General features: G+C 43.2%; 1 protein-coding gene across 21 annotated transcripts in view; it reads left to right on the forward strand.

The window, feature by feature from the left end:
• The window catches only part of TJP1 (tight junction protein 1), a 622292-nt gene that overhangs the window by 512919 nt on the left and 88553 nt on the right, over window positions 1-20820 (forward strand). For all 21 annotated transcript variants that reach the window (XM_068275550.1, XM_068275551.1, XM_068275554.1 and 18 more), the window contains one exon: window positions 17704-17828. In XM_068275550.1, the coding sequence (XP_068131651.1) occupies window positions 17704-17828 (125 nt within the window). The remainder of the gene's footprint in view (window positions 1-17703; window positions 17829-20820) is intronic.

The raw sequence follows: 20820 nt of genomic DNA on the forward strand, positions 1-20820 counted from the left end.
AAAAGTGATAAAATTTATTTTTAAAACTTTTTTTTTTTCCTGTAACTTGCCGACATGTGTCAAGCAAGGGTCTAGTATACAGTGCAGGAGAGTATTGATGTGTATGCACGTTTATACTGTTCACAGCATGTTTTTATGGACAGACATATCTGTCAATACCGCTAGGGAGGTTGTCCACGTGCATCCTCCATGAGAGTCAGCTTGAACCATTAGGCTATGTTCACAGTGGTTCATTGGAGTCAATTCACAAAATTTGTCATAAATGACTTATTTTTCTCCTGATTAATACATATAACCTTTTAGCACATTTATAAGCAAAATAATTACTCAAACTAAGTTGTTCCTGATTTCCATTTACATTTCTTACCCTATATTGTTTTTTTTCCTCCTTGGGAGTTTAGACGTGTAACATAAACAAGGAGAAAACATGAATACTGGTAAAAAAATAAAAAAAAAAAGCTTTGTGAATCATGCCCATTGTGGTGTAACGGCTGCATTTTAACAAACCTATGTGACGTTCACAGTGCAGCGTATTTACCGTATACATTGTCTCACAAGCTCTTCCTGGCATAGGTCTCAATTCACTAAGATTACCTCCTGTCTTTAATAACTCTGAGCTGTTTTACAGTTATCACAATTATATCACAATGGTGATAACTGTAAGGGCCCTTTTCCAATAGCGGCGCTTGCGATGCTGAATTGCAAAATCGCAAACCACTAGTGATTTTGAAATCGCTACGGTTTGCTTTTTAACATAGGAATCGCGGTAGGTAATTTCCACTACCGCTATTCGTTTTTGACTCAAATGCGATCGCACCGCGGAGCGATCTTTACCGCGATTTTGCTATGCAGTGCATTGCATAGCAAAATCGTGAACGCAATCGCCGGGAAGTTTCCTGCACTTGCGATTCAGCAATCGCTAGCGTTTAGCACAAACGCTAGCGATTGCTACTGGAAAAGGGCCCTAAAACAGCTCAGAAGAGTTATTAAAGACGGGAGTTAAGCTTAGTGAATTGAGGTAATTGTCATGTGTCCATACAGTTGACCTGTATGTTTTGGAATGCGGGAGGAAATTTTTTTTTTTTTTTTTTACTGTGCAAATGCATCTCTTATTGAAAGGCGAAGTGGGGAGCTAGTGATCAAAAGGTAGTTGAACTAGAAAATAACGCAGAAGACAAACCTATACTGGTTATTCAAATACAGTACTTACCCCTTACAGATTCCAGTTGGAAACGTCTTTCTCCACTCCGGTGTCCTATTCAGCTGCTACAGGTTACTGACTTGCGGGACCTTTACTTTAAAAATGGTGCTGACTTTGGAGCAACTTTTCTGTCAGAGCACCTGGCTGCTACTGCGCATTGAGCTCCTTCTTTTGTACTCTGTGCTTTTACCAGTATTGCTATCTTTGAATCTTAATAATGACTTACTACTTGGTGTTTTTTTTTCTTGTGAGAATTTATATTTTATTTTTTACATTTTGCTACAGTTATCTTAGTCATTTAGTGTTTACCATCATACTGCATGTACTCCTAATGAAAGATGGTGTATGCCAAGTAACATCATCTCATTATTGTATGCACATTTGTTAGGGTTCTCTATATCTGTGTGTGCTTTTCAAAATTTCCTTCTAATGGACGTAAAATGCCTATTCAGGCGTGTTTAATTGTAATTTATAATTTTTCTAATCTCACAACTTGCTCTAATTGATTGACTTTGACAAGTTCAAGTAACCCCTGTGGTATGCGTACCACGTGCTGACAGTCTAGGATCTAGATGAATGAAAGCTTTTGCCAAGTGGTAGCTGGTTGCCATGCATGTTCTTCCTATGGCACAGCTGTGCTTGTAAACAAGCGGTGATGCTGTGCTCTTGTAACAAGAACAATGGCTCTTTTATTGCACATGTCAATATTTAGAAGCTCCAATTTGTATTGTGCAGTGTGATCCTGCTGTCAGGTCATTAATAAGCATTGTATGTGTTTGCTGCTCCATGGAGGGAATCTGCAGATTCCGTAAATCAGGGGCTTGAAAATACAGTTCCAGCTATGACATTTTCAAATTTGGATTGAGTGAGGAGCGCTCCTACCTGCTGTTTTTTTGTTTTGCTTGTTGTTTTTTCTTGCTAGGAATACTCTAGCTTTGTGATATTGGTGGCAAAAAGAGAGACTGTGCATATTCTGCATATGTGCGGTCATGTTCTGTTGAGTCATTTCATATTTATGGGTTAATAACTTAAAGAGGAACTCGAAACCAAGCATTAAACTTCATCCCAATCGATAGCCGGTACCCCCCTTTCCCATGAGAAATCTTTACTTTTCCTTGACAGATCATCAGGGGGTCTGTCTGGCTGTTATTGTGGTGAAACCCCTTCCACAGTGTGATGGCAGGACCTAGGTCATGACAGTTTCCTGTCTGTGAATTTTGTTGCATTGTGGGAAATAAGTGTTTTCCAACTGCCAAGCAACCAGTATCTCCCTCTGTGGAAATGTATATCTATTAAAAAAAAACAAAAAACCGTTTAGCCTATCGCAATGTTAGTGGATGTGGTTATAAATACTGGCAGTTGGTGCTGTATAGTTTTTTTTTCTTGTCTGCCAGTAGTAATGATAACATGCAGGGTGATTGTGGATCAAGCAACATCAACAAGTTACATGGCGAATATCACTCATTTCTTGATCTTTTATTTTTTAAGTTCTAACTTTGCAGTATATTGATTTTTCCCCTTTCGCTAAAGTTCCTCTTTAAAGCTCCACTGCTGTCTATATCGTTTCTTTCAATCTGTGTGGCCCTCAGTTGTAAAGCTACTTTCTGTCCGTGTGTATAAACTGCTTGCAGAGTGCATAATTAAGTACGATACACAAGGAGGGAGGGCCCTGCAAAAGGCTTACAATCTGAAGGGCGGGGGTTATGACACAAAAGGAGGGGGGGCTGCATAGACAGGTTCTCGGCAGAGAGATTTAGGGCAGTGGTGAAGTGGGGTAAGTCTTCTTGAAGAGGTGAGTTTTGAGGGCTTGTTTGAAAGTGTTAAAGGAGCGGGCAAGCCTGATGGGCAGTGGGAGAGAGTTCCACAGGATGGGGGCAGCTCTAGTGAAGTCCTGTAGTCGCGCATGGGACTTCACTAGAGCAACCCAATCCTGTGGAACTCTCTACTGCCCATCAGATACAAAGATAAGTCACACTGTGAAACTGTAGACTCTGCTGGGAAAGTTTGCTCACCTTGCTTATCATTTTTAGCACAGCAAGCCTGACGCAAGTGCTTTTTGGCAGGTCTGGATACAATTGAGCTTTCATACACACACTGGAAAGTTTTTGCTGAGACGACCAGTCTGGGGCTTCCTCTGCTGCGAATCTGGCATGTGTATGTTTGCCCTGATGCCTCAGCAAGAGATCCTGCCTTCCAGATCTCAGCTGAGTGCAGACTGAGGCTCCTTACCCGTCATACTGTGTTGCTCCATTGTGTGCTATTGTCCCTACACCACCTCTGTGGCAAGTGGCTAGGGACCGGTCTGTACAGCACTCATCCCTGAACTGCCACCCAAGGGATTTGGTAGTCCTGACCCCTGAGGCCGACTGTCCTCATTTTGTGTGCACCTGGCTTAACTTTTCATTATTACTGGCAGTTACAAACAAGATGGCGCCGTAACAGGACGCCGCGGCCACAGTGCTCCGGTCCTTTCTCTCTTTTCTCCCCTCTCACCTGCTCTTTCTTTCCCTCTTGGGAATGGTGGAGGGGCGGGGGTCACTGCTGCTGCCCGCTGGCAGCTCCATCACCGGCACACAGCCTGGGGGGGGGGGCTTGTCGTGGAGGCGGGCGGCCAGCTGATCGGGCGCTCAGCTGATCGAGCCCACGTGCTCTGGCTGCGCTGGGTTTCCTGGATCTGGCCTCCACTCTCTCGCCGCTGCAGGGAAGACCAGGGCATGCTGCCCGATGCGGACCTGGCCAAAGAGGATCCGGATTTCCTCCACCCGAGCTGCAACCATCTCTGGATCTCTCCCCATTGCTGCCCGGTTTGCAGCCACCTCCGGATCTCCATCGCTGCTGACAGCCTTCTCATGCAGCAGTGGCTTGGATCCACTCTGCATGCACCATCAACCTCGGAGTGCTCTGGGCTGCCTGGATCCACACCACCACCGCATCAATGGAGGGCCTGATGCTGCCCCATCGCAGCCACAGAGGTGGTGATGCTGCCCCCCTCCCAGTGGAGCTGGCTCCTGCATCTGGTGTCCTGCCACCACCAAGGTAAACCTCCTGGCCTGCCCACCACTGCTGCCCCCGGTCCCACGTCCACCACCACTGCTGCCCAGCCGGGTTGGCCCCCGGTCCCACGTCCACCATCACTGCGGCCCAGCAAATGTGCCCCCTGGCCCCACATCCAACACCACTGCGGCCCAGCAAAGGTGCCCCACAGGGCCCCCACTGTGTCTGCACCCCTCATTACCAGCCGTGCGGACTTGTAATCAGGAGCGCTACTCCTCGGGCAACCTGGTCCGAGTGAACTGTGCTGTCCGCCTCCATCATGATGCCCCTTAGCTTTCACAGCCTTCTCTCGTGGACAATCGGTAGCGCCTGTCTTGTTGTTAGCGTGTCGCTGTGTAGCGTCCAGTGCCGAAAATGGCAGCGCTCATATCAGCTCTCAGGATGCTCCTCCAGTCCCACTCTTTTCTGTTCCTGCTATCAGTGTATGTTCTTGCTATGTTTTGTATTACGTTAACTGTATGTGTATGCTGTAATGCTCTGTTTTGCTTTTTATTGTTGCTTTTTTATTGTTTATATGTATGTACCATGCTTAACTGTATGCGATGCTGTACTCTGCTTAATTGTACGCACAAGCTGTAATGTTGTCCTATGTATGCTTGTCCCATGTCTATGTATGCTTAACCGTATGCTATTCCGGTTTTCTTTTCATCGACGACCCTGTATGCGCCAAAACCAATTCCGGGTACAATCCACCGTTGTACTTGACGATAATAAATTCTGATTCTGACATACATTCACTGGACGTTGTTAATGTGTCTGTATAATGCATTACATTTGCATAATTATTAGTATTCCTTTGACTATCCCTATCAATTACATTCTCATGATTTGGAATTGGCTGCATATGTAATGCGAATTGTATGCAGTTTGGAATTGGTCTCTGACATTTGTTGTTTTTGTTGATTGGCCCAGTTCCAGGCTGTATACAATTAGCATTAAAATAGACATGCATGCTGAAATTGCTAGCATCTCGCTGACCATGCCTATTGGCAAGCACAAGCTCCTGTTAATTGAAAGCTAATAGACTTTTACAATTGAAAGTGATTAAGTGAAACTTGTGGTAAGGTTGCTTTGTAAGCTGCTTAGCAGTATACGTGCATAGCTTGTATTCTCAGACAGGACTCTCCTGTGCTCCAGCCATGTGCTGATAGTGTACTAGGGCAGCCACACCTCCTCTCATTGCTTAAATGGTGGTAGAGCCTCTCACCAGTTTTAGTTAAATAAGCGACATGGTCTCACTAGTTAAAGTGGCAAGCTGCTCTGATCAGTGAGCTACAGAAGTATATCACTAAAAGTATGGCATAAACATTTCATGCCTTTGCATACTACGCTATTATACATGTGTTTTCCATAATGATATTGGACAGCACTCTTGCCTTGCAGTGTTGAGTCCTCGGTTTGAATCCAAAGACAAGTTTTGAATCAGGATGATACTATTTAGTGGCGAACTTAGAGGAAAAGCAGTAGGGCCCGTTTCCACTAGCTACTGTGTGTACTGCAAGACGCGCGGCAGCACTTCCTTGCTGAATGGGATTCGCTGCCCCCCCACCCTACGGAAAAATGCTGTAGTGTCTGCCGAATCTCTATGGCAAGCGATTCGGCTGGTGGCACCATTATTTCCTATGGCAGAGTTTCCCTGTGCTATTTGCCTGCGGGGAAACTCTGCAGATTCAGCCTGATTTCTGCGCTAGTGGAAGCGGGCCCGTAAGCTTTTGGCAATGAAGCCTTCTTTTGACTGATTCCTTAATACTGACAAACTACAGAACGTAGCTTATATACACTGGACGTTGAAAAGGAGATACATTGTACTGCAATAAATGTCATTGGATGGATAGTTACAACATCAAGAGAGTCCCCCAGAGATGCTAAGTAATTTAGAAACAAAAAAGAGAAGACCACTTGTCTGCTTGAACACCACATTCCACAGATTCAGTGTGGTAAGAAATCGTAACTCTAGGTAACTTGTAAACTAGGTGAGGCTACATACCATGTTCGTTATAGGCTAAAGCAATTGTAGAATTTAAAAACCTTGTTACCCGCACAAGGACGAAGGCTGCTAAGTCATTATGCGCGGCCACGGGAAAGCAGAAAGGACGTACTGCGCATGTGCTTCGCAGTATGTCCGAAATACAAGCCAGGAGAGTCCTCTGACTTGCGGAGAAGACCGGGAAGGATTGCAGGAGAACGGTGGCTGACTGAGCGGAATGGAAGGAGCGGTAAGTATCATCTCTTACTCCCCCTAACCACTACATATTAGGTATTTATACATCTGGTATCCTTTAAAAAGGAATTATGGCGCAAGAAAAGAAAATACCGTGTAAAAAGTAAAAAAGATGATGGGATTTAGCATACAAAGTGTGTTTTCGTTTTCTCCTGGGGCCATATGCAATTCCCTTTTTCTCCTGAGTTTTCTACTAGGTGATATTTTCAAATTTGATAATAAAATGGCTTTGAAACCCACCAATAAGCAAGAAAATACTTTAAAATAATTGTGATAGTAGTTTTTCACCTACTTTTTGTCACTTTTTCTGTTGCAATTTGCTAAAAAGTTATTTTAAATAGAAGATGAAAAATTCTCTCCTGAGAAAACTCGGGAGAAAAGTGAATTGAATATGGGCCCTGGAGTTGTCCTTTTAATGGCAGAATAATTGGATCTGCAGACAGCAGAGGCATGACATGGAAAGTATTGTGGTTAGTGGCTGTTCAGGCAGACATTGGGCAGTGGATAGAGCGGCCACATTCCTCACTGATGCTTCGGTGGCAATGCATTCAGGGTTCCCCCAGGCCTGCTCTGTTTACTGTTCATGTAATGATCCGCTCTTCATCCAAAAATGAAATTACTGGTTATATTCAGAGCTTTCATCAAACTGATACATTTTTACAGTGCATGTGCCTTTTGTTCCTTCTACAGTATATACTCCATGTAAATGAATTTAAAATGCATAAACACAGAGGAGCATAATTAACTGTCTAGACATCCGCACAGCCATTTATTATAACCCTGAATCCTGATTAAACATGTTTTTATGCAGATCTGAGACCTTGAGATGTTTGCTTTCTAAAGAACATTAGTGTATAAATCTATCCAGAACAGTTTGACTTGCTGCCGTGAGACATCCTTTTTGTGTGTATCTGTTTGCTAGCTTTGTTTGTATTCATTTTAGTAACTTGTTGACAAAAGTAGTACTGTAGTACAACAGAGTTGTATAATACACAGATTACTTGAAAATACTAGAATATTGGAAGATCACAGCTGAAACCTATGCAATATATGCACACTGCTGGGCAACGGGCTGGACAGATCACAGTGGGCCAGATAGCAGTTTTTCTCTGCTTTTGGGGCTTTAAAGAACAACCAAACTGAGAGTGATAGTACACTGCTATATTTATTTTCTTTTGAACCTGAAGTGAGAGTGATATGAAGGCTGCCATATATATATTTTTTTTTAAACACCAGTTGCCTTGCAGCCCTTCTGATCATTCCGGCATCAGTAGTGTCTCAATCACACAACTGAAAGAAGCATGCAGCTAATCTTATCCATTTTTTTGTCAGAAACGTCCGATCTGCTTGCTTGTTCAGGGTCTATGGTCCTGCTTAACTATTAGAGGCAGATGATCAGCATGTCTGCCAGGTGACTGGTATTTCTTAAAATTAGATAAACACGTCAGCCTCCATTATTCACCCTCACTTAGTGCCCATTCACACTTAAAAGCGCAAAACAGCTTTGCGCTGGGGATTTCCTCGCATTTTAGCGCAGGAAAAACCACTAGACAAATGTGCTTCTATATATGCTAATCGCGATTGTCCAAAAATGCTGCAGGTAAACGCCCTTGATCGGCGGCAATCACAGTAGGGAGATCACTGCCATATACTTAAAGAGACGCTGAAGCGAAAAAAAAAATGATATTATGATTTGTATGTGTAGTACAGCTAAGAAAAAAAACATTAAGATCAGATACATCAGTCTAATTGTTTCCAGTACAGGAAGAGTTGAGAAACTCCAGTTGTTATCTCTATGCAAAAAAGCTATTAAGCTCTCCGACTAACTTGGTCGTGGAGAGGGCTGTTATCTGACTTTTATTATCTCAACTGTAATTGAACTGTTTACTTTTCCTCTGCTGGAGGAGAGTTAATTACTTCACAGACTGCTCTGAAAGACTCATTTTGAATGCTGAGTGTTGTGTAATCTGCACATATTATAGAGTGATGCAATGTTAGAAAAAACACTATATACCTGAATAATAAAAATATGAGAATATTTTCTTTGCTGCTAATCTTCTAGTAATTATTCATAGTACACAACCAATTCATTATATCATATATTTTTTTTCGCTTCAGTGTCTCTTTAATATTGCGCTAGCGCCTAGCGTAAATCACCCGCTAATTAACTAGATGTGCATGAGCCCTTGAGGCTCCTTTTAAACAATAGCAGTTGCCTGGCTGTCCTGCTTATCCTCTGCCTCTAAAGGCCCATACACATGTGACTGATGTCGCCCAATGAGGATTGAGGTACGATCCCTAGGGTGACATCACTGGGCTGAGACTGTACAGACACAGAGTCAGCTTGATGAGTTCTGTTGCGGATGACCGATGGAGCGGCACAGACATGATATCATATGGCTAGCGGTGAAAAGAGCGGTATCCACTTCCTCAGCTGACTTAAATCTAGTGTGTGTATGGGGCTTAATATTTTTTCCAGCCTTAGACCTTGAGCAAGCATGCAGATCAGATGTATCTGACTACATTAACTGCAGGCGTGTTTCAGGTGTGTGGTCCAGATACTATTGCAGACAAAGAGATCAGCAGGACTGCCAGGCAACTGGTATTGTTTAAAAGGAAATAAATATGGCAGCCTCCATATTCTGCTCAGTTCAGTTGTCCTTTAGGCCAGGGCTGTGGAGTCGGAGTCGGAGCAATTTTGGGTGCCTAAAGTCGGAGTTGGGAAAAAATGCACTGACTCCTAATGAATTTAAACTGTAATTAAAATAGAAAATATGCTAAAATGTTCTATTTCTCAGATAATAGTCATCATCATAAATAATTTATACATACAGTAATAGCTGTGCTTAGTTTACAAAAATGAAATAAACCAATCAAAATTAGTTACTTGTGCTGCTTCAATAAAGCAATCCCCGTATTTTTAAAGCCAGATATATATATCTGATTGTGACAGTACAGTATATATGATGTGTACACAGGAATTATATATACTAAATAACATCTATGTGGTAAGAATAAAGCCTGATGTGTAGCCGTGCCGCTAATAGAGATGGTCAATGAGATGGAAATAATTCTGCGTTGATGCTGATTTATGCAAATGTATGCACTCTTTGTTTGCTCATAAATTCAAATCATTTGATATGTTGTTAAAATTTGGTTTGGTGACTACGAATTAAAGGGTACATGAGACGGATGAAAATAAACGTTTTATACATACCTGGGGCTTCCTATAGCCCCCTTCAGGCCAATCAGTCCCTCGCTGTCCTCTGCCACCACCTGGATCTTCTGCTATGAGTTCCGGTAATTCAGCCAGTCAGCGCAGTTCGGGCACGTGCCGCTCCCACATCCAGGAACATTCTGCACCTGCGCAATAGTGCTGCGCAGGTGTAGTACGCTCCCGGCAGCGGAGTGTGTGCATGCGCATTATGCCAGACTGGCTCAAGTACCTGGCTCCTAGCAGAAGATCCAGGTGGCAGAGGAGGACAGCGAGGGACTGATTGGCCTGAAGGGGGCTATAGGAAGCCCCAGGTATGTATAACATTTTAATTTCATCTGTCTCAGGTTTACTTTGTTACATAGTAGTACTATACTCTGCATATGCACTCCCCGCAGAGCTGCAGGGAATCCACTGAGAATGTTGTGCACATTGAACACAGAGGTGTTATCTATCCCCCATAAACCTGCTTCAGATTGTGCATGAAAAAAGTGTAATAGAGGAAGAATTTCTCCATTCCCCTGCAGAGTACCTGCACATCACTCTTACATGTACCCACAGTCACATTGCCTAGGGCCTGATAGATGTTCTTTGTTCCGGCCTGTACCTTTTTCAAGTACTCTTACCAAGGACTAGTTTTAGTCTATGACTAAAGGGAGTAAATATGGCAGTCTACATATCCTCACTTCAGTTGTCTTTTAAAATTCCTAAGCGTTGGCAGTTAAGAGACGTATTTCATGTTACATACTTTCAATCAAGAAGATTGTAATATGCAAATTAGAGGCGTCTGTATCGAGGAGTCGGAGTCAGTGGATTTTTGCACAGACTCCACAGCCCTGCTTTAGGCCGATTTTACACTTGAGGAGCATTTGTGGAATGATGCCCCATTCGCACCGCAACACCTAAAATCACAAACGTATGTCTCTGCAGCAGAGTGTGCTGGCAGAGTCATATGCATTGGATTATGTCAGATACCTGTAGAAGGATTCCCCCCCCCCCCCCCCCTTTAGCATGTACTATTATGTGAGTTAAAATTCTGTTTTTGGACCTGCAGTGTTTTAGGATTCTAAATATGCTACTTAAAGGGAACCTAAACTGAAAAGGATATGCATTTTTCCTTTTAAAGTACTACCAGTTGCCTGACACTCCTGGTGATCCTGTGTCTCGAATACTTTCAGCCATAGCCCCTGAACATGCATTTAGATCAGGTGCTCTGACTGAAGTCAGACTGGATTAGCTGCATGCTTGTATCAGGTGTGTGATTCAGCCACTACTGCAGCTTAAAAGATCAGAAAGACTGTCAAGCAACTGGTTTTGTTTAAAAAGAAACATCCATATCCCCCTCAGTTTAGGTTCCCTTTAAATATGTTATATTTTGTCTAGTGTTAGTAGTAGAATGTTGTTTCTGTGACAGCCATTGACAGAGGCTTAAAAATGTGGGGTTAAATGATACTTTTTCAGTGGCTGAGTAGATTTAAAACTTGAATGTTCTGTATTCAAAAATCGAACCGCCATCTGTGTTTCATATGTGGGGTAATTGCTGCATTTTATATCTGGGGTGTGTTGCTGCATTTCGTGTGTGGGGTTGACTGCTGCATTTCGTGTGTGGGGTTGACTGCTGCATTTCATGTGTGGGGTTGACTGCTGTATATCATATGCGGGGGGTGATTACTGCATTTCACATGCAGGGGTGATAGCTCCATGTATAAAGTGAGGTAGTGATTGCTGCTTTTGTAATACGATAGCAATACCATTGTTAACTAGGAGATGTATAATAATAATAATATATTGGCAAAAATAAACATTTATAGCAACAATTCTATTCATAGGTATCGAATGCAATCATTGTTAAAGAGTTTCAAACTGTCAACCAATATAGCACAATTTTTATTCATAGTTTTATGCTGGGGTTCTCGGAGATCTGCAGAGGGTTCATTGACTCCATAGAGCCAAATTAATCCATGCCATGCACTAATGAGGATCAAACAATCCGAAACAGTCTGTATGCATGTTGGATTATTATGGCTCTGTACAAATTAACAAGCTGACACATCATTGCATTCCAGCGGTTCTGGAGGTGTGTTTAGCTTCTAAGGGTACAATGGTTAATTTGCATATATTCAGCAGTGTTGCTCTGGGGGAGACATCTCAAGCTCACTCCAACCTGAATTATCGCAAATTCTTTCTGTTTTAGGAAAGCAAACTTTTGTTTGACTCTAAAAAGTTGAGAATGACTGTTCTAGATGAATGAGTACAGGTGTATGTGGCAACAGACACTCATTGCTGTAGTACTGTCCTACCTTGTCTTGTTCTTGTGCTCATGTTGTTATGCCTATAGTGAAGAAGAGGGCAGCAACAGTAGGATGTGGACTGTAATTTGCTAAATGTGATAACTAATTTGGCTACATATGGGAAACTAATACGTCATGGAAACTGAGATGTTAAAGCTTTATGAAAGTAGCAAAAGTGACGAGATGGTGTCTCTTAGGTGTTTCTGGTAGCTGGAAAGCAATCTTCTACATTCAAAGAAATTGCTTTTGTAGAATAGAGGCTGTATAGAAATGCAGGGAGTTTAAATTATCATTTGTACTGTATTTTTTATGCTATAGTAACCTATATCCATACCATGTATTTTGTTTGTTATTGCTGGCCTTGTACTGGTAGTATATAATCATTTGACCAGCAGTAACTTCCTCTGCTCATTGTGGCGGATTATATTAGGAGTGAGTAAGTATGAAAGGTCTGCCCTGTGCAGGATTAGCAGCCAGTGTGGGGAACCTAATTCTTGTGATGCCTTATGCTGGGAATACACGGTTCGTTTTTGCCTTCGTTTAAACCTTCGATTCGTTCGGTAAACGAATCGAGTGTTGAAAACTTATGTGAAAATAGTCATAATCTCATTATAGTTTCGATTAATAGACCCCAAAAACGAACGACTAGTGATCGAACATGTTTGATATTATCTCTCTTTATCCATCTAATCGAGCCATTGGTAGGCTTGATGGCTGTTCAGATCGATTATATATTCGTTTATGCTAGTCCGTCCCTGTAAAAAGGGATTTTCGTTTCGTTTCTTTGCAGCCTTCGATCATTGGAAAAACGAAACCATCAGAATCGGAAAAAAAAACGAAACCGTGGGTGGTGATATTAACCGTATGACTGATTATTTCGGGATCGAAAAGGACAAAAGGCACAATCGAAACGAAGGTTTAAACGAAGGCAAAAACGAACCGTGTATTCCCAGCATAAGTCACAAGGAATAGTCTAGATGCCAATGAGTGATTAACTTGTATGCTTCATAGCATGTTTACCCTTATTAAAAGACTGCCAGTGCTAGGCTGCAGAGGCTGACACAAGCAGGGGATCATGCAGTAAGCCGTATTACCGTATAGAATCAAGGATCTAGAAGAGTGTTTATTTTACCACTGCTGCTTATTCCCCCGTGTGGATACATTTATTGTCACACAATAACTTGTGCTTCAAAAATAATATGCTGAAATAGGACCTCAAAATATATATACACACTGTCTGTTTCCTATTAACCAATATTTTACTGCACTAGCATTATTTTTTTTTTATTTCCCGCCGCTTATGCTAGACATACATTATACAACTGGTGGCAGATCATGCAGCAATTGATATCTACCTGACATTAATTATAACACATAGTAGAATGCAGTACATTATTCAGGATAGCCACATTTATGGTAGTTTTCCTGGTTTCAGCAACAGAAACACTTCCTACATCTATATATTCCTGTATATTGGTATGTATTCCTGCCCTCCTAGTGATTTTTAGCCTAAGCTGTTTAGCTATACAGAATTCTCCTGCCGGAGAGTTTAGGGAGACCAGGTGTTATTTTTACTGGATTCGTAATTCTCAGAAATGTCCTGCAGAGCTGCACCAGACAGAACTAAAGATGTCACCGCCAGTGATATATTTCAGAATGTAAATCAGAGAGAGGAAAGATTTTACAATGGGCAAACACTGACGAAATGTATAAATGTAAAAATGTTTTCATTAGAGTTCCTCTTTAAGGCTTGTGATCTTGTACTTCTGTGGCCAAAAACGTGGCTAAGATGAGCATTCTGTGAGGTCTTGGCTGAGAATCTAGTGTGTGTGTGTAGAGGTGTCCTACAACAGCGCATTGTTTTCATACTTAAAGTGTATCTGAGGGGATTAAATCATAAGCATGTATACTTACCTGGGGCTTCCTCTAACCCCATGCTCCCTAGCCATCCTTCCCAGCTGCTCCGAAGTCCACGGCTAGTAGAGCATTTGTGGCCTGGCTGCAGCACCCCTATCGCACTCCCGTATCTTTGAGCGTTGTATGCCTGTACTGTCTATTTCAGTGTATTGCTGAATTCAGTAATTTGATTGGCATATGCATTGTGTTGCAGTAAAGTGACATTCCACAATCTATAAAGTTACTATAAACATTTATCAAAGATGCAAAAAAAAAAATGTTTTTTTGCAACTAAATGATTTTAAGTTACCTCTTTATTTTAATTTGCAGCCAGGTATGAGTTTCCAACGCTGGCAGGAAGTCCAAGTGGCATAACTTTTTAGTCTGGAATCTGTTCTCTTGTTTCGCACTAGCTTTTAGTACATGCAGCCCAAATGCATTCTTCTCCCAGCATAAGTAATTAGTTGCATAGAGCAGGGACAGTTGTAGCTTATTCTCCACATCTACACAAATTGAGAGACTGGCAGATAGCTCCAAGCCTCCCAGTCTAGACTAGGGTTGCAACTGTATGAAATTCCATGGTATGATGAGCGTTAAAAAAAAACAAAACAAAAAAAAAACACGATATGATGGTATTCAGTATTATTCCTTTCCTTTTCCCTTTTTTTTCCCTCCTGTCGGACACAAAGCTTGTGAGGCAGCCACTAGAGCGCACTCAGTAGGCAGAAGCAGTGTTAGGGAGTCTTGCTCAAAGAACTCCTTACTGAATAGGTGCTGGCTTACTGAACCGGAAGAGCCGAGATTTGAACCCAGGTCTCCTAATTCAAAGGCAGAGCCCTTAACCATTACACTATCCAGCCACAATTATTTGAACCCGGCCCCCCCCCCTCCTCCCTGTAGCCAGTAGTAGGTGGACACAGCATAGGTAACCAGGGATAGGTGCAGCCAGTAGTAAGTGGCCACAGCATAGGTAGCCAGGAGGATAGGTGTAGCAGGTAGTAGATGGCCGCAGCATAGGTAGCCAGGGATAGGTGTAGCCAGTAGTAGGTGGCTGCAACATAGGTAGCAAGGGATAGGTGTAGCCAGTAGTAAGTGGCCGCAGTATAGGTAGCCAGGGATAGGTGTAGGCAGTAGTAGGTGGCCGCAGCATAGGTAGCCAGGGATAGGTGTAGGCAGGATAGGTGCTTGCAGGATAGACAGCCAGGGGAGACGCAGCAGCAGGGGGTACAAATGCTTACTTGCTGGCAGCCAGGTCCTTCACACTGAACTGGCTTCATTCTACTTCCTGTTATTTCATCATCTGCTTGTAATAGCGCCCAGGGGGTGCTGTTTCAGGGAAATGGGACGCAAGAACAGGAAGAAGAATGAAGCCAGTAAAGCGGGTAGGACCTGGCTGCCGGCAAGTGAGTATTTGTATCCACGCCGATGTTCATGCGCTCGCCATTGCGTCGCATCCCTGCTGCTATGTCACCCCTCCCCCCCCCCCGGTCGCACCGCCCCCCAAAACTGGTAAAACAAGATTGTGCATGGTATGATTACCATGCACAATCAAACCGCAGTATATCGTCATACTGGTATACCACGGCAACCCTAGACTAGACAATCGGTTACAATCAGCATGGCGCAGCTAAGCATCTGTATTCAAATTTACAGGTCAAGCAGCTTACATTCTGTTCTTAATTCTAATAATATATTAGATGATATTCATGTATTAAATGAAAAAAACAGCTTATTTCTCGACAGAGGTGGAATTTCTTTTTAATTGTACAGTTTTGCCTTCCTAAAACTCCCATCATCAATCTACTTCATACTTCTCTATATGTAGCACAAATAGTCTGTTAATTTTACAGAGCTACAATAATCCAAATTGCATTCTACTATAAATCTGCCATTTGGGATTTCAGGGACATAAATGATTGATTTGAATATTCACTCCCTGCTCCCTGTCCTGAAGTGATGTATTATGGGAGTAACCTTTTGTTCACCTAAAACCGAATACAGTACTTGCAGATACAGTGACTATTTTATTTTTATTAATTTTTTTAGAAAGGGAAGATTGTATTTTGCAGGTCTTCCTTAGTAGAGGGGCATTTTGTTCCCTTCTGATCCTGGTTCTCTGTGACTCTACAGGAAATTCTGTAACACAACTGTATCACTTGAAAAGGCCTTCTGTGCAGTGTGCTTATAGCTACCGTATTACATTCCTTGACACAGAAAAATGCCCAGGTATGCTACAGGCGTACTACTCATAGGGGGCATTCTGCTAAGTAGCGCGGTTATTTACCATACATTAGTTCATGCTGATTGAAAGTAGTTTTTGTTTTGACATTACTTGTTTGTTTGCAAGAACTGATGAGTTCTGTGTAGCCAACACGCAGATCAAAAGATAAGCGAAACAGTAAAACCTGTACTGTATGTTTCAATGGGACAGAGTTTGCTTTGTGAGAACATTTCCTGCAATTGGACCTAAAATAAATCCTGAATGTCCTGAGGTTTAACTGTATATCATGGCAGCACATTGAAAAATGATTTAGGAAAAAGACCTACCTTTTCTAAAGATGCCCCTTAATGGTACCATTTTAGCGAGTGATCATATTTTCCTGACCCTGTGAGCCAATGTGATGATTGCAGGGTCAGGAGTGAATGAAATCTGCTCCTGACTGGCTCACAGAGCTCTGCTGCCATACTGACAGCAAAGCTAGTGGGCTGCAGCGGCAGGGGAGCAGCACAATCAACGGTAGCGGTGGGAGCGTGCGGCAGGCTAATTGAAATCTACGACCTGGCAGGCATAACAGGTCCCAAACAGGGCATAGATTTCAGTAAGCCTGGTCCAAAAGCGGTTAAGGAAATAATGCAATCGTTCAGGATCAGTAAGGGCCCGTTTCCACTTGTGCAGTTTCCACGCCGAATCCACAGAGTTTTCCCGCAGGCAAATCGCACGGGGAAAATCTGCCATAGGGCTCAATAGCGCCGCCTGCCGAATCGCTTGCGCTAGCGATTCGGCCGGCATCTCCATCCGAAATGGTGCAGGAGGCTGCGAATCCCATAGCCGTGCAATGCACAGCTGGTGGGATTAGTTTGCATCCCCGCAGACGCGGAAGTACCGCCGTGTGTCTTGCAGACGCATGCGGCTCAAATGGAAAGGGCCCTTAGGCTCACCAGCTTCATTGTTTTCATGCAAATCAATCTGAAAAGTATTTTATGATCGAAGTACTGGATTTTTTTGTATCCACTCTGTTAAAGGGAGTGAGACTGCCACACAGCTACATTCTGGGAAGCTCATGTGATTATAGCCTTCAAAGAAAACTTCTTTTGGTTCTGCATGCTGGATATCTCTGTGATCACATGCCACCCTTAGAAAGAAAATATCAACTATTTCCTCTCTCTGCAGCATACACTAGTTTGGACAGCGGGGATCTTTTTGTGCTGCATTAACGTGTTCTATAGTGAAATAACAGGGCAGCCGACAGTCTTTTTTTTATTGTGGGTGAATATTGATGAGCGTTTAGCTTAATGTATGTCTCAGTGACTGTAGTAGTGAGTGCTCTACTATATCCAATGAGTGTGAGATGGTCTTTTAATGGCTATGAGTGACAGGTCTAGTAATTGTGGGATATATAACATTTAAAAAGTTGGCAGCCAATTCTATTCTATTCCCCAAAAATGAAATAGATTACTTGTACTCTTTGGTATAGAATCAAGCTTGGCTGCTGACGGCTTGCATAGCTGCTAAAAGACTGACCAGTGCAAGCAGTGTTGTAGTAAATGACAGTGTCTATTCTCTTGTTAAATTGTAACCTTTAATGGCTGTATTTTCTCCTACCAGGCGCCAGGATTTGGATTTGGGATTGCAATATCAGGTGGCAGAGATAACCCCCATTTCCAGAGTGGAGAAACATCTATAGTCATCTCTGATGTTCTCAAAGGAGGACCGGCCGAAGGCCTGCTGCAGTAAGTCTTTTTTTTTTGTTATTGTGGTTGTTAATGTTAGTCTGATATGGTGTTGGCCAAAATTCTCACTTCTCAGTAGGAATGAGCGAGAAAACTCTGCAAAAAGTGAGTGTATTCTGCAAACTGCTGGAGATGAGAGCGGGGAAATGCGGGGTTAACTCACCTGGCTTCCATCTGCATCCTGGTGCGTTCCATTGGTGAACAGTGATGGGATGCAGGTGGAAGCCAGGTGAGATTACCCACTCAGGTGGATTGTACTAGGATGCAGGTGGAAGCCAGGTGAGATTACCCACTCCGGTGGAATGTAGTGGGATGCAGATGGAAGCCAGGTGAGATTACCCACTCCGGTGGAATGTACTGGGATGCAGGTGGAAGCCAGGTGAGATTACGCACTCAGGTGGAATGTACTGGCATGCAGGTGGAAGCCAGGTGAGATTACCCACTCCGGTGGAATGTACTGGGATGCAGGTGGAAGCCAGGTGAGATTACCCACTCAGGTGGAATGTACTGGGATGCAGATGGAAGCCAGGTGAGATTACCCACTCAGGTGGAATGTACTGGGATGCAGGTGGAAGGCAGGTGAGATTACCCACTCAGGTGGAATGTACTGGGATGCAGGTGGAAGGCAGGTGAGATTACCCACTCAGGTGGAATGTACTGGGATGCAGATGGAAGCCAGGTGAGATTACCCACTCAGGTGGAATGTACTGGGATGCAGGTGGAAGGCAGGTGAGATTACCCACTCAGGTGGAATGTACTGGGATGCAGGTGGAAGGCAGGTGAGATTACGCACTCAGGTGGAATGTACTGGGATGCAGGTGGAAGCCAGGTAAGGTTTCCCTCTTTTGCTTCCAGCACTCTGCAGGACATTCTCGCTCATCACTGCTTCTCACTAGAAAAAATAATGACAAGTGGAATATTTTTCTTGTCACTAGGTGTTGCTTTGTATTGGTACTGTTTCCTTTTCTCTGGGACCTTACTTAAAGGACTAACGAGGCGAGATTAAAAAAAAAAAAAAAAAAATTAAGTACCCGCAGCAAATTTGAATGCAAGGAGAGGACACCATCTGCACCCTCCGTGTAGTTCTGCCGGGTGTCCGCTGCTCAATAGCCCCCTCGGGCCGGAGCACCGGCTCCCAACCCCACAGTCCGGGTCGGGCTCTCATGCCACCTGTAAAATGGCCGCTGGAGTTTGCCGCGGCTGCGCAGTCCGCATAGACGCGAGTGCGGCTGTGCAGCTCTAGGGCCTCCCCCTCCAATCCACGCACAGGAGACAGCCTGTAGCGTCTATGCGGACTGCGCAGCTGCGGCAAGCTCAGGCGGCCATTTTACAGCAGGCATGAGAGCCCGACCCGGGGGGCTATAAATGGGACCACATTAGCAGAAAATTAACCTTGTTGATGTCCCAAATTGACTGCGATTGATTCTGATGGTGATCATTCCCTAGACGACAGTTTAGTTGATTGGAAAAACTATTTTTATAATTGGTTGTGATTGTTAGGAAGTACAGATTGGTTCGTTGATGATGAAATAATAATGTATTGTGACATTTTATTTCTGATTGCATTTATCTGCTCACTTGTTGAAAATTGTATCACAAGTGGACATTTTAAAGGGAACCATAGCTGAAGGAGAAAAAGAAGTTATACATACGCGCTGATCGATCCCACGCCGACATCCAGCGCTGCCCGCAGCTACGAGAACCGGCTCCCCGCTGTTCCGTCAGTTGGAGCCAGTCTAAGCGTAGCAGAGGTGCGCTCTTTGCGTATCTCTGCAGGAGTGTATGGAGAGATATGTAGAGGGCGCACTTCTCCTGCGTAGCCCGGCTCCGATGATGTCAGCTCGGAGCCGGTTCTCGTAGTTGCGGGCAGTGCTGGATGGCGGCGTGGGATCGATCAGCGCATATGGGGCTGGAGGGAAGCCCCATGTATGTATAACTTCTTTTTCATATCACCATCTCTGGTTCCCTTTAAGGCATTGCACCTTCACAGGGCAGCTATTAAGTTATGTACCTCCATTATGTGTATATCTATGTAGAGAAGGTAGTGGATTTTTACATAGTTGTCATAAAACAGATGTTATTTTTGCTGGACGTGCAGCAGCTAAAAGTTTCCATAGATTGAGAATGTCTGTCACTTTGTATAGGAACCTCAAATTACTCTTAAGGACCTCTTGACGCTACATACATTTCAGCCCTGTTTTCAGACTGCATGCGTTTAGCAAATGACAATTATACTTATCTTACAATGTAGATTGTTAAATCGCGATGCTTCTTTCCCACTAGTGTCATCTGAGTCTCCGTGATTGAAAATGTATTGCATGCTGGATTTTAGTGCGGTTTGCATTCTTATTCAGTGTAATTGAATGGGATCTGCAAATGCACTACAAAAATGTTTCGAAACGCACAGGGAAAAAACAAGCATTTGCGTCTCGCAGTGTAAAAAAAGCTCATCTCTCCTTTCTGGAAGCAAAACTGATCTCAGGGGCTGGAAACCACTACAAATTGCTTTTACACTGCTATTTCCTTAGTGGATCCACCCTCATAGGGTTCCACTGCTGCAGCGCTATATAGGAAGAGCCTTTGCTTACATCAGTTTGAAAATAATTGTTTTCCTGACTGAGGCCTTCAATAGTTTGGGTCACTGACCATAGGAGGATTATGGAACTCCTATGTTGCTCCGCTGATGTGTGGCATGCTGGGCCTAGCTGTATGTGCATTTGGACTTCTTTTTAAAAGGAAAGGAATGGAACTACCTCTGTAGTCTGCTCAGTTCCTGAAATTGGCCGCATCAAGACTGCAATGGGTTTTCAGCATTCCTTTCCCCTGGACATCACTATCTACTGTATCTTTATATTGGCTCCGAGATTATCGGTTTGTTCCTTTTAAAAGAAAAATAAGATCTATCTTCATGCCCAGTAAAGTTTTTTTTTTTTTTTTTTTTTTTTTTTTTTTAAGTAGCTAAACCAGCCCTCTGTAATTCCCTGAACCACAG

The sequence above is a fragment of the Hyperolius riggenbachi genome, chromosome 3 (assembly GCF_040937935.1).
Source record: "Hyperolius riggenbachi isolate aHypRig1 chromosome 3, aHypRig1.pri, whole genome shotgun sequence".
NCBI classification, from domain to species: domain Eukaryota; kingdom Metazoa; phylum Chordata; class Amphibia; order Anura; family Hyperoliidae; genus Hyperolius; species Hyperolius riggenbachi.